Source organism: Pteropus vampyrus, unplaced genomic scaffold (genome assembly GCF_000151845.1).
Source record: "Pteropus vampyrus isolate Shadow unplaced genomic scaffold, Pvam_2.0 Scaffold6, whole genome shotgun sequence".
In the NCBI taxonomy this organism is placed as follows: domain Eukaryota; kingdom Metazoa; phylum Chordata; class Mammalia; order Chiroptera; family Pteropodidae; genus Pteropus; species Pteropus vampyrus.
Window position 1 is genome coordinate 14,562,109 of NW_011888787.1, and position 15,903 is coordinate 14,578,011.

At 40.3% G+C, this 15,903-nt stretch overlaps 1 protein-coding gene across 1 annotated transcript in view; it reads right to left on the reverse strand.

Annotated features, from left to right (window-relative positions):
- Positions 1-6,696, reverse strand: part of PLPPR4 (phospholipid phosphatase related 4) — a 40,511-nt gene extending 33,815 nt beyond the window's left edge. Inside the window, exon 1 of the mRNA XM_011368503.2 lies at positions 6,431-6,696. Coding sequence (XP_011366805.1) covers positions 6,431-6,508 — 78 coding nt within the window. The 5' untranslated portion in view covers positions 6,509-6,696. The remainder of the gene's footprint in view (positions 1-6,430) is intronic.
- Positions 6,697-15,903: the final 9,207 nt, after the last annotated feature.

Below are 15,903 nucleotides of genomic sequence, written 5' to 3' on the forward strand. Positions count from 1 at the left end.
ACATAAACAGTAATAATTGTGCCCCACATGCTTTTTATTAAACAAGCCAGCCTAAAACAACCCAAATACCTAAAGGAGTCTCCACGGTTTGCTCATAGATTGGGTCCCCATTACCCACCCTTACATGCATTCACTCATATCTTTTATTTTCTCATGCTTTTTCTCCTAATCCTGCTTGGCTTGGCACCTCTCTCTTTCTATTATCTCTTTAGGATTCTTTTCTCCACTCTATCTTTCTCATAAACTGTAGATTCTCCTTTCCTAAATTTTACTTCAGTTCCAACTCTTCTCTCTCACTCCACCCATAGCTCCTCATTCAGTCTCCACAGAAGACTCATGGGTACCATTTGGGCTTGCCCAAAGGACACACCTTTTTAGGTAGATAGTCATTGTGCCATCTACACATCCATGTCAGAATACTTTAAGGAGAGGATAGCACTAACGAAGCCAAATTCAGTAGCCGAATGAAGAGAAAGATCTCTATTCCACAACTCAGATGGAGCCCCAACCAGACTTCTTCCAAGTACATCCCTTCAGATACCACGGAGCTAACCTAGCCATGGCAGAGGCAGCTCTCCCCATCCACGTCATCATTAAGTTTGGCATTATTATTAGAAGCCTGTGCGAGGTGGGGTGGTGTGATGGCAACGCAAGAGCGAGATGGACAAGCACTTAAACAAGTCCTGCCTCCTTCACTTAATTGCCATGTGTCCCCAGAAAGCTATTTAGCTCTCTCGCTACAATTTGCTGATTAAAAATATAAAGATAATAATACCTTCTTGGTACTACCTTAATATAATATTAATACTACCTTCTAGAGTAGTTCTCAGGATTAAAGAAAATGTATGCCCAGAGTCATTCACATACAGGAGGCTTGAAATGGACTATTCTTTTTCGATTACTATTATTATCATTGTAATTGTTATTAATCTCCCTTCGAGGTTGGTGGAAGCCAGTATTTATCTTTTCCTGTTAGAGAAAAGTAGGACAAAGAATATTTTGAGTGACTTGGCTATTGAGACACAGTAGGACAATAATGGTGCCTAGGAATAATATCAAATTCCCCAGTAGCAGACTCTGTGTTCAGTGTTTGGTCCTGGTATTTGTGAAAATGTTCTCATTTAGTCTCTCTAAAACTTAGAATCTATTATCTTCTCTATTTCCTTTTTCTTTTTCATCAAAGGACTTTGCAACTTTAAAAGAGGAAGAAAGATTTGTCAGTTCATCTCTACTGACAGGGTTTGGAGTACTTTAAGCAGACTATCTCTCTATGCCATCTAGAACAGTGAAAAAATGTACAGCTACAATTTTGGTATGTGCTATGCAGAAATGTTTGGATTTTGTACTTTCAACTGATGCTAAGGTTTATATAAAAATAAATAAACTAGCTATATTTCCTAGCAAGATCAAATGAGTTACGTAGTTTTCGCATTAGAACACGAGCTAGAACAGAAATTTTGTGAATTAATATTGGCTCATTAAGGATCTGTGGGCACTGTCCAGTGGGAAGAACACGAAAATTGTTTTAAGGTTTTGTCAAGAAACCACACTATCAAAACATGATGTTCAGATTGAACATCCCTCGGTATCTTTGCTCAAACAAGGCTTTTTGGGCTTCTCCAGGCAGGACGGCAAAAGAGAAACAATGGCTCCTACTCCTGAACACACTGTCTACATACTGACCTTGGAGTCATCCACCTGTATTAATAAAACCCCAAAGCACATCCATTAAGTACAACATTTAAATTAGTAAATACTTTCTGTATAATTTCAAGTTTGTTGTGTTTAAAATATTCTGAATCAGTAATACTTCAGATGCTGTTATGCTCACTGGAGAGGGATGACATTCTTACCCCCTCTGTGTTTGTGCATGCCTGTGTGCAGGTGCGTGTGTGTGTGTGTGTATAAAAAGCAAGAAATTTCAGACTACAAAAATATCTTTGCATGTAGGTCAAACATAGCTCTTTTATCTCCATAAAGTCAACATCAGATTAGTAATAAAAATGTATGTCATAAAGCAGAATGTTTAAATGAAAAGACTCTCTCTCCCATTTATTTATTAAAAATTTATATCTTTTTGACTTAAAATCTAATTTTTCTTTTGTTTATATTACGTACTGAATCAATATGAACTCCGATCTTTGAACAGGATGACTGAGAACAAAACAGTCCAAGCACAGGTGGGACCATTATAATGCTTTGCATGAAGGAAATGCATGTAGGCCCACAGACAACCAGCCTGATCACATAATACCGGGTTAGTAAGTACTCAGTCTAGGTGTGCTGCCAGCTGCAGTTGCCACTGTAAGTGATATAGCCTTCACTTGGAGAGCATTTTGGAACTTTAAAGGCAAGATAAACCTTTTCTTCAGTGGAACATTCCTTTTTACCTGCTTTTCTGTTTAACCTGATAAGGCCTTGAATGTGCTTGTTTTGAAAATTCCTTTCGTCCCTTGACCTTTCTTTTCCCAAGTTGAACAATACAAAGTAGACTTATCAAATTTGTTTGCAAAGTAAAGTACCATACTGGAAACCAGGTGTTTTTCAAATCACCATGTAATATTGATAGATTTAATTACTGTCAACCATAAACTTATCAGCAGTCAATTGGCAGCAAAAACCAAAGATATAGGAAAAATTAATTATATCTATTAACTTAATGTTTGCTTAATGTCAAGTTTGGTGGTGAACTAAGACGAGATTACTTGATTTTAACAGCTGAACACCTCAGCTACATGTCCACAGGAATATAATTAGAGAGACCCTGACACTCTGCAAATGGGCTGTCAGCATCCCCATTCTCTCCCTACACCTAGTCATGGGGACATGTTGCGGGAACGCTAGGTGCTAACTAGTGAGCCGGTGGGAGAGTATACACTGTTCACCAAGTCTTTGGGCTTATAGGGGCCCCATGGAGGAGAAACTCAGCTGAGGAAGCTGGCTTGTTGTCAGGCAAAACCGTATCACCTTGTCAACGTGCCCTCACTTAGACTTTTTACCAGTGGGAAACCATAGGAAGTAACTTTGCCTATTTGAATATTCTTTCAACATGTTGAGAGACAGTTATTGCGTTGGTTAAGAGCATGCGCTCTGAGTGAATACATGGCTCTGACTCTGAACCTTGCTTTGGAAACCCTGGCAAGTTGACATCTATTAGTTTCAGTTTCTTCTTCAAAATATGGATTCTTAATGAGAATCTTTGAAGATTCAGAGATCTGGTGCATGTAAAGTATTTAGTTTTATTCTTAGTGCATATTCGGTGCTTCATAAATGATTTCCATTATTATTGTGCAAATTATAAATAGCACTCAGCTATTTACTCTCCCCATTCAGCTCCATTAAGATAGGTCAATTTCAGGCGAACTCTGGAACCCAAATCGCTTGAGAAATTAGGAGAGGAGGGGGCTTCTTCTGAACCATGGGAACTTCCAAGCTAGATCTTGTCAGGACATGCTCCCTTAAGGCCAGCCCAGAAGTAAAATAATCCATTCAGGTCAAGGGCAGTTATGAGAGAGAAAAGGAACTGACACATCTCGAGTGCCTACTCTATCTCAGGAGTGATGTTTGGGGTTTTTATGCTTTCACCTCATAATATATTCTAAGATGTGGGTGTTACAATTTCTTTTATATATGTATATTCATATTATATCATATAATTTCTATTACATATGCAGAAACTGAGGATGAGAGAAGTAACTTGGCCAGAATTATCCACGTAGTATCTGGCATAAGTGGTGTATGAACCAGGTCAATCTGTCTGTAAGGCCCAGGCTGTTCTCAGTAGACCGTGAGGCCATTTTTCTGCCATAATTCAGTCTAAACTGATTTGAGCACTCTCTAGTCTGAATGAAAGCTGACCCTCTGTTTCCTGGTTAAAGTTTCTTCACATCTCATACTTATCATGAATAGCAATTTAAAGTATCTATGATGTCACTGACTTGAGACTCAGAGACTGTTTTCTCCTCAAAATCTAGTCCTTTTTGCCTCATTTTGTTACTTAAATTTGTGTCTGAAGTAACAACAAAGGCTTGAAATATCTGCTCTGGGCTGATATGTGATGGAAGATTCACTTTTCCGTTTTAATTGCTAAGGTCTTGGAAAACTATGTCGTAAAATGTCATTATTCCCTAGCATCTTACTGATGTGTTAATTCATGTTATATTTATTCATCCTCCAAAGGATTCATTCTCACCGCCTTCAAAATGAGTCATTCCAATGGAGTTTATAGCGCATCTTGCCAACTCCCTAAATAACTGGCATACTAATGTCCTCTCCCATTGTTTTCTACAGCATCTTGCATTTAACTTTCAGGGAGATAACTTGCAATCCAGTTTTGTGGGTCTTCCTTTAAAGTCTGTTATCCCCAAGATGTAATGTCATAAATGCTCATTCGAACTCCATGAATTGTCTTCAAGTAATTATTTTATAGCTTATCCCAGTAAGGAGTTCATAGAGGGTATCTGACTGGGTCAAAGTGAATGGAATGGTTTTGGACTATTCCCACTCAGGGAAAAGAAGTAACATTAGTGGCATGTTTGTTCCCAGACATGCGTTTCAAATGCATTATGAGAAAATTTTACTTTTAAAATTCAAGATTAAGGGACATGTACTCCCGTTAAAGGTACCGCAAAAGTGCACACACTGCTTCATTAAAGGTACATCCTTAATTCTCCAGTTGCATCCTCTTTCAGTAAAATATTTTCCTCGAAGCCGTATGGCTGCAATCCATACATAGTCAGCTTCTAGCTGACCTCAGGTATGCCTCATCCTGGAGGTGGAACCCAGCAAGAAACTGATTTCTCCGAGACAGATATGATAGATCCAGATATGAATGGAAGTGCTTTAGTGCAAAACCACAATAGATTAGCAATGTGACATACGGCCTGACAGGATTTAGGTTGAAGGCAGGTATCCTATCTTTCTATTCTTTTACCCTTTTCATAGAATCTTCTGCTACTCACATTTTTTCCCAAGAAAACTCTTTCTTACCTTTCAGCAAAATTACCTGAACAATGGCTTCAGAATATCTTGTGGAAAGAGGAAGGGCAAAAATAAATGAACCTATTAAATACTTTAAATAAACAGGATAATATCTTTTCTTTTCTATGAGTCATGGATGAAGGAGTCAGCCATCATTTCTCTGAGACTTATGCAAGTCACATACATCTCCCTTAAAATTGAAACTATTTTAAAAATTTGTGACTCCTAAGAGAAATTTACAAATCTACTGTTAGCTATGAGGACAATATGACTATGTCCCTTCCCCCAAGTTTCAAGGCAGTGACTATCCCTCAACACAGATAAGCCTCACAATCAACAAATACAGAATCTACTCTCTGTACTTGGAAGTGCTAAGCCTCCATATTTGGCTGAAAAGACGGCCAAGGAGGGATATTTATAATTCAGCAAGTCTTATTCTCTATGCAATCCAAGCTCTAATTACGTGGAACATAGTTTCATGCTCAAAACCATCTGATTTCACTAAACCTATCCAATACATTTATTTTCTACCTATGATTTAATAAACCTCTTGCTTAAAAATGTCTTCCTAACATAATGTACCACAGTGCATGGAATCACTGTACCTGTCAATCTTTATAACTCTCCCATAAATTGTTCCTCCCTTAAATACTGCATTTTGGTAAATTAGAGGTTCATTATGAATACATGCAGGTTAATTGCTTATCTGTAATACTGCTCAGCACAGAATAAGTGCACATATACAAAACATGTAAAATCAGATGATGTCACTTATTTTATGTACGGATATGTATATATACATGTATGTATACATGCATGTATGTATGTGTGTATATACATAATTGTTTGTTAACCATGGAAAAGGGCCAATAGATTGAAGCATAGAGATGTGGACTCAATTTTAGAAGCAAATGTGAGCACCATGGTAATTCTAATGAGAGGGATTTAATTTTTTTTTTTTTTGTAATAAAGCAATCAATATTCCTAATACTATATAAACATCCCCAGCCCTCATATAACCCCGGGCATGGATGGCTGCGTGCTTTTGAATTCTTAATAAATGCTCACAAAATTCGAGATACATTCTCGCAGATCGAAGACACAAATCCCGAAATATCGGCATCATGGCCCCTCTGGGCCACGGACGCTGTGCACAGAGGCACGACAGGAGGGCCGGGGAACGAGCCCCGCACTCACTCACACAGGTATCCTTCCCTGCAGGCCACCCGGCAGCGACACCGCTAGTGGTAGTCACCCCGGGCTGGCAGGCACTCCCAGGCACACTCGGGGGAGCTCCCGAGAACGCTGGGGAAGGGGGAGAGCTGGGCATTCGGGGACAGCGGCGCGCACCCTGGCACGGACTCCGAGCCTCCGACATCGTCCAGGACCCGAATCCGCTCCGGAGCTGCCCGGAGGATCTGCATTATGCCAAGGCGCTGGGCCAACTCACCTCGACAAAATAAAAGCAGGGCAGGAGGGTGACGCTGTCCTTGATCACTTTGCCCTTTGGCCTCTCCTTCGCCGACATCCCGGCCGCCTGCCCGTGTGCGCGTCCTCCCCTGAGCGAGGTGTGCACCGCGCAGCCGAGGCGAGCTGCCTCCTCCAGCCGCAAGTGCCCGGCGCCGCTGATGTCACATTCCCCGCGGGCACCGCTGGAACCAGCGCGCTGCGTGCAGCGCCCCCGCCTCCGCCCGCCCCTCTTTGCAGCAACCCAGCGGCTCTCGCAGCCCGCAGGTCCTCTTCCTCCCTACTCTGATTTTCTCCGCGCAGAGACGTCCAGCTCCCTCCTCCAAACTGTTGCTGCAATGGCTTCCCCTCCCCGCCAACCTTCCTCTGCTCTCCACCGCCCCTGCGAGGCTTCGGGGCTGTCGGAACTTGACGTCAAGAATCGCAAAAGGGGGACGCAACCCTGGGTTCTGCAGCAGTGAGCCCTAGGTGCTCAGGTGCCCACGCGCCCCTGGGAAGTCTCCTGGTCACTCTAGGAACCCAACTTCAGGACTACTGGAGAACAGAAGCTAGCCCCTGCGCCCTGACCAACAGTGTGAAAACAAACCTCCACCTGCGTTTTAATTTAAAACTTGAATCCCATATTGAAAAGTAGGCCGTGGTGGGAACTCATTTAGAGCTGGCTGCTCTCCAGGAACGACGGCCCCTTCTGAGGATTCTCTGCCTAGAGGACTCCCCGGCAGAGTCCTGCAACACACATGCACCCGCCATCTGGGCATGGTGAGGGCCCCCTGCATCAAGGAGGCAGATGTGTAGGATCTTCATTGAGCCCCAAGGCGAGGTTGTGTTCTGACCTCATCCTCACACCCCCAGAATGTCAGTCTTACAGTCACAACCGCAAAAGGCAGTACTTACACGTAAATAACCTGAACAAAGTCCTTCACCTTTGGAGCAGTGTGCATGGCCAATCTCAACTTTGTGATAATTTTGGCAACCCAAAAGTGGAGAAAAACACCCAGCAAACATAAAACAGTTTATTATACTAATAAAGGTAACACCCTTCCATTATCATATGCCTCATGCCATTTTCAACTTCTCCAAAATCTCTATTTCAAGCCAATGACAGTCGATTCCCACCCCCACTTTCAGCTCATTTCTTTACTTGCTACACTGTCCTAGTCAGCCCCCGCTGCTGTAACAAAATACCACAGACTGGGTGGTTTAAACTGCAGACATTTGTTTCACACTGTTCAGGAGGCTGGAAGCCTGAGATCAGGCCAGGTAGTGGGGAGGGTTCTCCCTGTATCTTCGGATGCTGGGGAAAGAGACCTCTCTTTCTGATGTCTTCTGATGAGGGCACTAATCTCATCATGAAGAGCCACCCTCATGACCTCATCTAAACCTAATTATCTCTCAAGGGACCCTACCCCAAATGATCACTTGGGGTGTCAACATATGAATTGGGGGTAGGAGACACAAACATTCAGTCCCTAACATACTCCAATAGGTCTTTGGCAGCCTGGGGACATTCTGATCCACCAACGCCCACATTTCACTTCCACAGCCACCTCATGCCCTTACTTTCTTTCATCAGGCTGGGGTTCCAGAGTCTGGCAGTATAATTCTTCATTTCCCCTCCCTATTTACTATACTCACTTGGCAAAATCCCAGCCACCGTTAAACCCAATTCTCTGCCCTTACCAGAATAACTTAAAGTGGCTGGAGAAAAACACACAGCTATGCGGTCTTGTCTTACCTGAGACACAGACCACAAACTTCAGATAGGCCCCACTAGCTCACAATCCTCGTATTTTTCCATAGTCTGTTCACCTTCTGACTCTCCTAGGACCAACTCACACCTTCTCCTCTATCTTCAAATCTCGTCATTCTCAGGTCATTCAACTCTTATTTCACCATCCACACCACAGCTACCTCCTTTTCTCACTTGAACTGGCACAGTGGCCTCCTGTCTTACCAGGTTCAAACATTGCTACCCTTGTAACCTACAAACCATTCCCTAGACAGCAGCCAAAATGATCTTCTGAAAAGTAAATCCAATTATGTCATTCCTCTGCTCAAACCCTCCAAGTGCTCTTTGTCACATTCAGGAGAAAATTGGAAATCCCCACCAATTCCTCAAAGCCCCACCCAAGGGCCCTGCCCCATCCATGGGCCTCATTCACTTTGTGCCTCAGTGGTCTGACAATCCCAGTCTAGTTTTTTGCTGCCTTTTACACTTACTGTTCCTTTGTCCAGAAAGACTGTTCTGCCAACACTGCATGGCTTAACCTCTTACTTAAGCCATTGCTTCATACCATTGCTCAAATTTAACTCTTCAGGGAAGGTTTCTTTGACCATTCACGCTATCAGAGTAGCACGGCCACCATCACTCTTTATTCTTTCCTGTTATCTTATTTTTTTTCATAGACTTATCACTATTTGTTAGCTTATCAAGTATTTCTTGGTCAGTTTTTTGCTGCCTTCCTTTCCCACTAGAATGTAACCTTTACAAGGTCAAGTATCGTATATCTAGTAACTGGAACTGTGCCTGGCACATAGTGGGTGTTCAGTAAATAGTTGTTGAAGAAATGAATGGAAAAATTAAGTTAAATGATGCATATAAAATCATGCAATGTAGTTTCTTCCACATACTTAAATGTTCAATAAATGTTAGTTAATTCTGTTTGTTAATTATCATGTTATTAATCAGTAACTATATTTTTCATTACTACCAAAGTTACTTTGTGTGTGCATGTTTTCTTTTTTCAACTTTCTTAGTACCTTGACAGAATTTACCATTCTTGAATGAGGTAAAAAAATAACTTGGAAAATTTCTGAATTTATCATCTTAGAAACTCAGCATTTCTATATAAAAGGGAGGTAAAATTAAGGCTAATACTATAGCTGCCTAATTTCTGCAAATATGTGATTAAATATCAGAGATGCATGCTGACTACACCTCAGTAATTCAGGAAATTACTGAAACATCAGAAAAATGCTCTCCTTTCTTCTCCAGATGGTCCAACCAGCTCGACCTGACCTCATAGTCTGGGACCAGAAAATGCCTCAGAATTCAAAGCCAGTTCCTATGGTAAATCTTTTATTCTTCCCTTGCCCAGATTTTTCTTCTGTTTCTCCCTCTTTAAAAAAATATATTCTTTTTCTCATTTAAAATTGTTTCACAAAACAAGCTACTTTATGCAATCTGCTAAGTACTAAACATAATGAGAGACATTGGGGTAACAGCTTGATGTATTTTTACCTACTTTAACTTGCAATGAACAAGGCAAATAACTTCCCTGTCTTATAGAAAGATTTTGTAGACAAGATTCAGAGATGGAAGTGATAGGTTGACTCAGAAGAGCATGAGATTTGGAGTCAGAAGACCTAAGTTCAAATGCAGCGTTTGTTACCTTTGAACTCTGCTCTGAGTCAGTAAGTACCTCCAGTTTCAAATTCCTGGAGATAAAATGAGAAAAGTATTGGTACCACCTGACAGCAACACTCGGTAGCTTAAATGTGACAATATACATGATGGACATCGGTAAAGTATCAATTCAATTCATCCATTCATCTATTCGTCCATTCATCTCTCCATCCATTCAACTTACAAATATTGATTGATCCCCTGCTGTATGAAAGGTACTTTTCTCACTGGATACCCACTGGATTAAAGGATAGATATGGTTCCTGCCCACACAGGACTCACAGTCTAATGCAAGTGGAGGGGAGAGACACAGACACTAAGTCATAACAATAACACGTGATGATCATAACACGTGATGATCACTATGGACAAGGCACTGTTAAAAATGCTTTGCACCTGTTATCTCATTTAATTCTCACAACCTCCTAAGGAACTGAGTACCATTGTGTCACATTTTTCAGTTAAAAAACTGAGCTCAGAGATGTTAGATATCGATTGCAAGTGCAACAACTGTAATTAGTGGAGCCGAGATTTTGAACCCAGTAGGTTGCTTCAAGCTCTGTGATCTTAAGGGATACACATATCGCCTCTCTTGAGAAACATCTTGTAATATACACTACTAAAGAAACGATGAGGTTGCAGGTGTGATTACTATGAGAAATGTCTTAGTATGGTGGCCCAGGAAGGCCTTAGAGGAGCTAACATGCAAACCACTTGTAGCACTGAAGCTACTAAACTAAAAAAATCTGCTCCATCCCACCTTCACCATGTAAATCTGCGCTTAGGCCAAGGGCAGAACTTGTACGTTGAACTTTGCTTCAGGCACGCTAGTTGCAGGTCCTCATAATAATGGTGGCATTAAAAACAATTTAATGTGCCTCACAGAACTTGAACATTTTTCAGTGAAAACTCTGTTCCAGTGCATTCAACTGAGAAACACTCCCACTGATAAAACAGCTCTCTGACAATTCGCAAGACAGAGTACTTCACGGCACAAATAACCTGGACAAAATATGCCTGAAAATGCATTTGACATTATCATTAAAACTGTCAGACTTCTGAGAAAAGAAAGCAGCAATTTCTTGTGTGCTGGTTTTGGGTGCCCAGCAATACAAACTCTTTTCTAGCTTCCTGGCAACTATTCATCCTCAGGATTTTTGTCTGACATTTATTGTTAAGGTTATAAAAAAGTGTATTTAATTTAGTAATGTCTTTCCCAGATATCGGCCTGCTCCACAGTATTTTGAGGAGACACTGTAAGATTTCATTTAGTTTTTCTTAGGTTTAAAAGAACTGAATACGCAGATATGGGAAATACCAAAAGTACTGAACTTCCCTGGAAGATGGGAAAGTTATGGTCTAGTTACTGCCTCGTCATTGACTAATTACGTGGTTGTGGGTAAGAACATTTACCGTAGGGATTTTTTTCCTCATGTAAAGATGGAGTTAGAATGGCGAAGTAGACATCTATCATTTCTGTTTGACCAAGATTCATTATTCCTTCTCCTTCAGACAGTTTTTCAAATTTTCATGATGAGCTGTCAACCTCCCACAGTCAAACCTGGGCCTTTCTGATGTCTTCGTATAAAGGGGTTCAAACTCGACAGACCAAGTGGGAGGATGGCGAGCCCAATGTAAACAATTGCACTTTATCCCTAGGAATTTGAATCTTCAAGGGAGTGATACCAAGACAGAAAAGTCTTGATACTGAGTCATAGCAGAAGCAGAACAGCAATTAATGTCGGTTTTTCAATTCTCAGAACTGCTGTTGGTCCTTTCGTTTCAGAAGTCTGGCTTTTCTCCTTGCTTTTGTTTCTTTGCATATCTCCATATGTTTTCAAATTAACATATTCTCTCTCTCCCACTCGTTCTCCCTTACTTTCTCTCATTACTTTAGCCAGAGTCCATTTCTATGGCTGCAACCAAAAACATTTAACTAATTCAAAGACACCATAAGACACTCTTTTGTTAAAGGATTAACTTAAGACCTTTTTTTTTTAAAAAAAAAAAATGTAATTAGTTTTAAGTATACAGTACATTTGTTAGACATTTACATAGTTTATAAAACGATCCCCCTAATTGCTCCTTCTCTCCTCTGGTTTTCCACCTCGCCAATACATTAATGCTCACTGCATTCCCTGTGCTGTGCTCTGCATCCCCGTGACCATCTAGCAACCACTAATTTGTACTTCTTTAACTCTTCACCCCATCCTCCCAGCCCCCCAAATCTCCTTCCACTCTGTCCATCACCAAATTGTCCTCTATATTTGTCAGTTTTTGATTAGTTTGTTCTTTTTGTTTCTTAGATTCTGCATATAAGTGAAATCATATGGTATTTATCTTTCTCTGTCTTATTTCACTCAACATAAGAACCTCTAGGTCCATCCATGTCATTACAAATGGTAGGGTTTTATTTTTTCTTAATGGCTGAGTAATATTCCATTGCATATATGAACCATAACTTCTTTATCCAATCATCTGTTGATGGGCATTTAGGTTGCTTCTATATCTTGGCTATTGTAAATTGTGCTGCCATGACTATAGGGGTACATAGATCTTTACGAATTATTATTTCGTTTTCTTTGGATAAATACCCAGAAGTCAGAAGTGCAATTGCTGGGTCAAAAGGTATATCCATTTTTAATATTTTGAGAAACCTCCAGACTGTTTTTCACAGTGGCTGCACCAATTTGTATTTCCACCAACAGTGTATGAGAGTTCTCTTTTCTCCACATCGTCATTAACACTTGTTCATTGATTTATTGATGATAGCCATTTTGACAGGTGTCAGGTGATCTCTCATGGTGGTTTTAATTTGCATTTCTCTGATGATTAGTGCCCTTGAGCATCTTTTCATATGTCTGTTGGCCATCTGTATTTCCTCTTCAGAGAAGTATCTGTTCAGGTCCTCTGCCCATTTTTTAATTGGATTGTTTGTTTTGTTGTTGTTGAATTGTATGAGTTCTTTATATATTTTGAAGACCTTTATTAAAAAAAATTTTTTAAAAATTGGTCCCCAAATTTACCTAATAGCATTATTCTTAATTGCATTTTACACTTTCCTACTGTTAGTAACTTTTGCCCACTGTGGTCCCCCATGATTCCCCGTGATTCCCTATGGGGACATGGTAGAAGCTGATTTACTTAATCCTAGTGGGCCCCATTTCACAGCAACACGGCTTTGTTCTGGGAGTAGTGGCTATCCCAAGAAATCTCGTAACAGTGACATAGTGAACAAAACAAGAAGTTACACTACAAAGCTTTGCTATTGGTGTGCATGGCACACTAATGTGTTGGGAATGAGTTACAACTGGCCTGCAAAATATTTCTCTTCATGGGTGTGGCAGGGTCTGTGCAAGAACTTCAGCGCAGGTTACTTCTGATTGCAAGCATCCTGATTTGGGTAGAGCATCGTCTGAGCATGCCCAGAGGCCTGCAAACCAGAGGAACAAAAGAATAGTATCAGAACTTGCTGCTCCACCCCAGGACACTGAACATAGCCAAGAAGGAGCCCCACCACCTGGAAACCTGCTGGACATACCACCTGGACAGTCAGCTGCAGAACACGTTATTGCCCAAGGGGCACTGGGCACAGCCTCCATTGTGGCCCGTTGTGGGTAATGAGAGAGTGGAGAGACCCAGCAGCGCTCCTCATGGGTCCAGTTAAAGGCAGCAGCGAATAACTCTGTGCTATATCTCTTAATCTCGTCCACGCTGACCAATGTGTCTTTTACATGGTATCCTAGTTAGCTCATATCAATTACTCGAAAAATGTAAGAACTTCATGCAAATGCGAGCATCATTTTTATTTCGAAACATTTGTTATACAATATTTAGTTGAATTTAAAGACATCCAAGTTATCAGAAGAATTTAAACATTACTTTTGTCAATGAAAGCAGAGCTATGGATTCTTCTAATGTAATTTCAACGGTTGCTATATTTTCAATGATTGTAAAGCAATGATTTTAGAATTTTATCACCCACTTGTACAGACAAAGTTTCTCTTCCATGGTGACTATCAAGAATTTAAAGAGCTCAAAATTAAAATTTTGATCAGAAAATGTAGCCATTCCCTGTACAAAATATATTCATGGAAGTAAGCTTGAGTTTCTCATTAAAAAATTGAATAGATTTTATTTGGAAGTCTTATATTTAATGTATTTCCCTAGAACTCTATTTGTCTTCATGCTTACATACTATAAAAATGTAATTTTCCCCACCAAGTTTTATATAGCTGCTTTCGATGTCCTTTTAGTTTACCCTAGTGTGCTGTATTAATATACTATTTTATGTGTGAAAAGATTGAAAATACATGAACATAAATTGGCTATTTTTTCCCCCTTCAGTGTCACACTGTACAAATGGTTTTCTACTATCTTATTGGTAAGTAAAAAAAATCAACTAATTAAAGTTTAAGATAGTCCCAACCACTCAGTCTAAAAAATCTTTCCATTATCCCAGATTTATTCATGCCTTTCATCCCTGATATTAAAGTTTGCTCTATCATATTTGTTTCATCCCTATTTCCATTGGCATCAATTGAGGCCTGGTTTCCTGCAAAAAATGCTGTGGCTTCTAAGCTCTTCTGCCATACGACACCCTCTGAATAAGTGCCCCACTAGGCTCTCCTTGTCTCAGCTGAAAACCTGTTTCCCCCTCTGCAGAATGTGCCCTCTCTGATGAGCTTGTTTGAGCCATACTTGCACCATGTTCATTCCGCCTCTGTGCCTTCTCACATGCTGTTCCTCTCTCCTTGCATGCATTCGCATCTCACGTTTCTGAATTTTTCTTTGTGCTACTCCAGCTCTCAGTGACCTCTGAGCACCAGTAATCCTTATTTTGCACTGCACCATCTAGCACTTGATTATGAACTGTTTTGTTTCATTTGATATATTCTTATACTCCCAACTATAGGAATGAATTGGGGGAATGACACATATGTTTATCCCCTACTTTTCATCTCCGCTGTCACCATTTTGTTTAATTCTTCATTATCTCTTTGATATTACAGTAACCTCCTGGATAATTTCCCTGGCTTCAAATCTTCCTTTTCTGATCAATTCTTTAATTCTGCACCAGGATAATTGTCCCTAAACACAATTTTTGATCATGCCACTCATTTCCTCAAAAATGCTTCGTGGTTCTCCATTGCCTAGAAAATTGTGTTCAATCTCTAGTACGGCATTGAGGGCTTCCACGGTCCAGCCTTCATCTACCTTTCCATCTCACCTCCCATTCTCCCCTGTGCAGGCCCTACATCCAGACACCCCAGCCTATTTTGTATACCATGCTGCCCTACGTTGAAACCTTTTGTGTGCACTTCCTTTTCCCATTCTCAAAGTTTCAAATAAAAAGCAAATTCCTAGTGAAGCTTCCTCAATCTTCCCACCTCTGTGATCCTTTAGGACTTTCTCTGAACGTCATTTGTAGATCACATTACATTCTGCCTTGATCACCTTTAGTTTTCCTCAAAGAAGCTTTGTTTCTTGGAAGTGTGAGCCATGTCTGACTCATCTTTCTTTTCTTTTTTTCTCTTGAATGCTTAGCATAGACTTTTGTATATAACAACAGTTCAATGAATATTTATTGAATAAGTAAATTCCATAATATGTACCCTCCTCTATGGTGGTTAGTATAACTTTGGAGTACATACTTATTAATTTAGGGTTTTATGGTTTATAATTCTGTGGGGATAAGCAATCTCTTTCTCTTTCCCAGTGCTTTGAGAACACTGATAACTTTCACAAGAAGTGTGAAAGGAGTCTGACACATGCAAATGAGAACCTATTTTAATTAACCCAGAATCACTCCTATTCGCTTAATTCTTCTGTAATTATCCACTGATTACATAGATTTTGTATAATAATTAGTCCAACATGAAAATTATGAATATCTCTTATTGGTATGTTGAGAAGTGTATCAGTTTTTTAAAAAGCTAATGTCTTTATGAAAGAAAGAGAACCCTATTCTGACCCTTATTTTACTGGATAAAAGCTAAATGAGACTCTCAAGGTGACCTAGGGTGGCCTAAACGAGAGGTCTCCTGGCC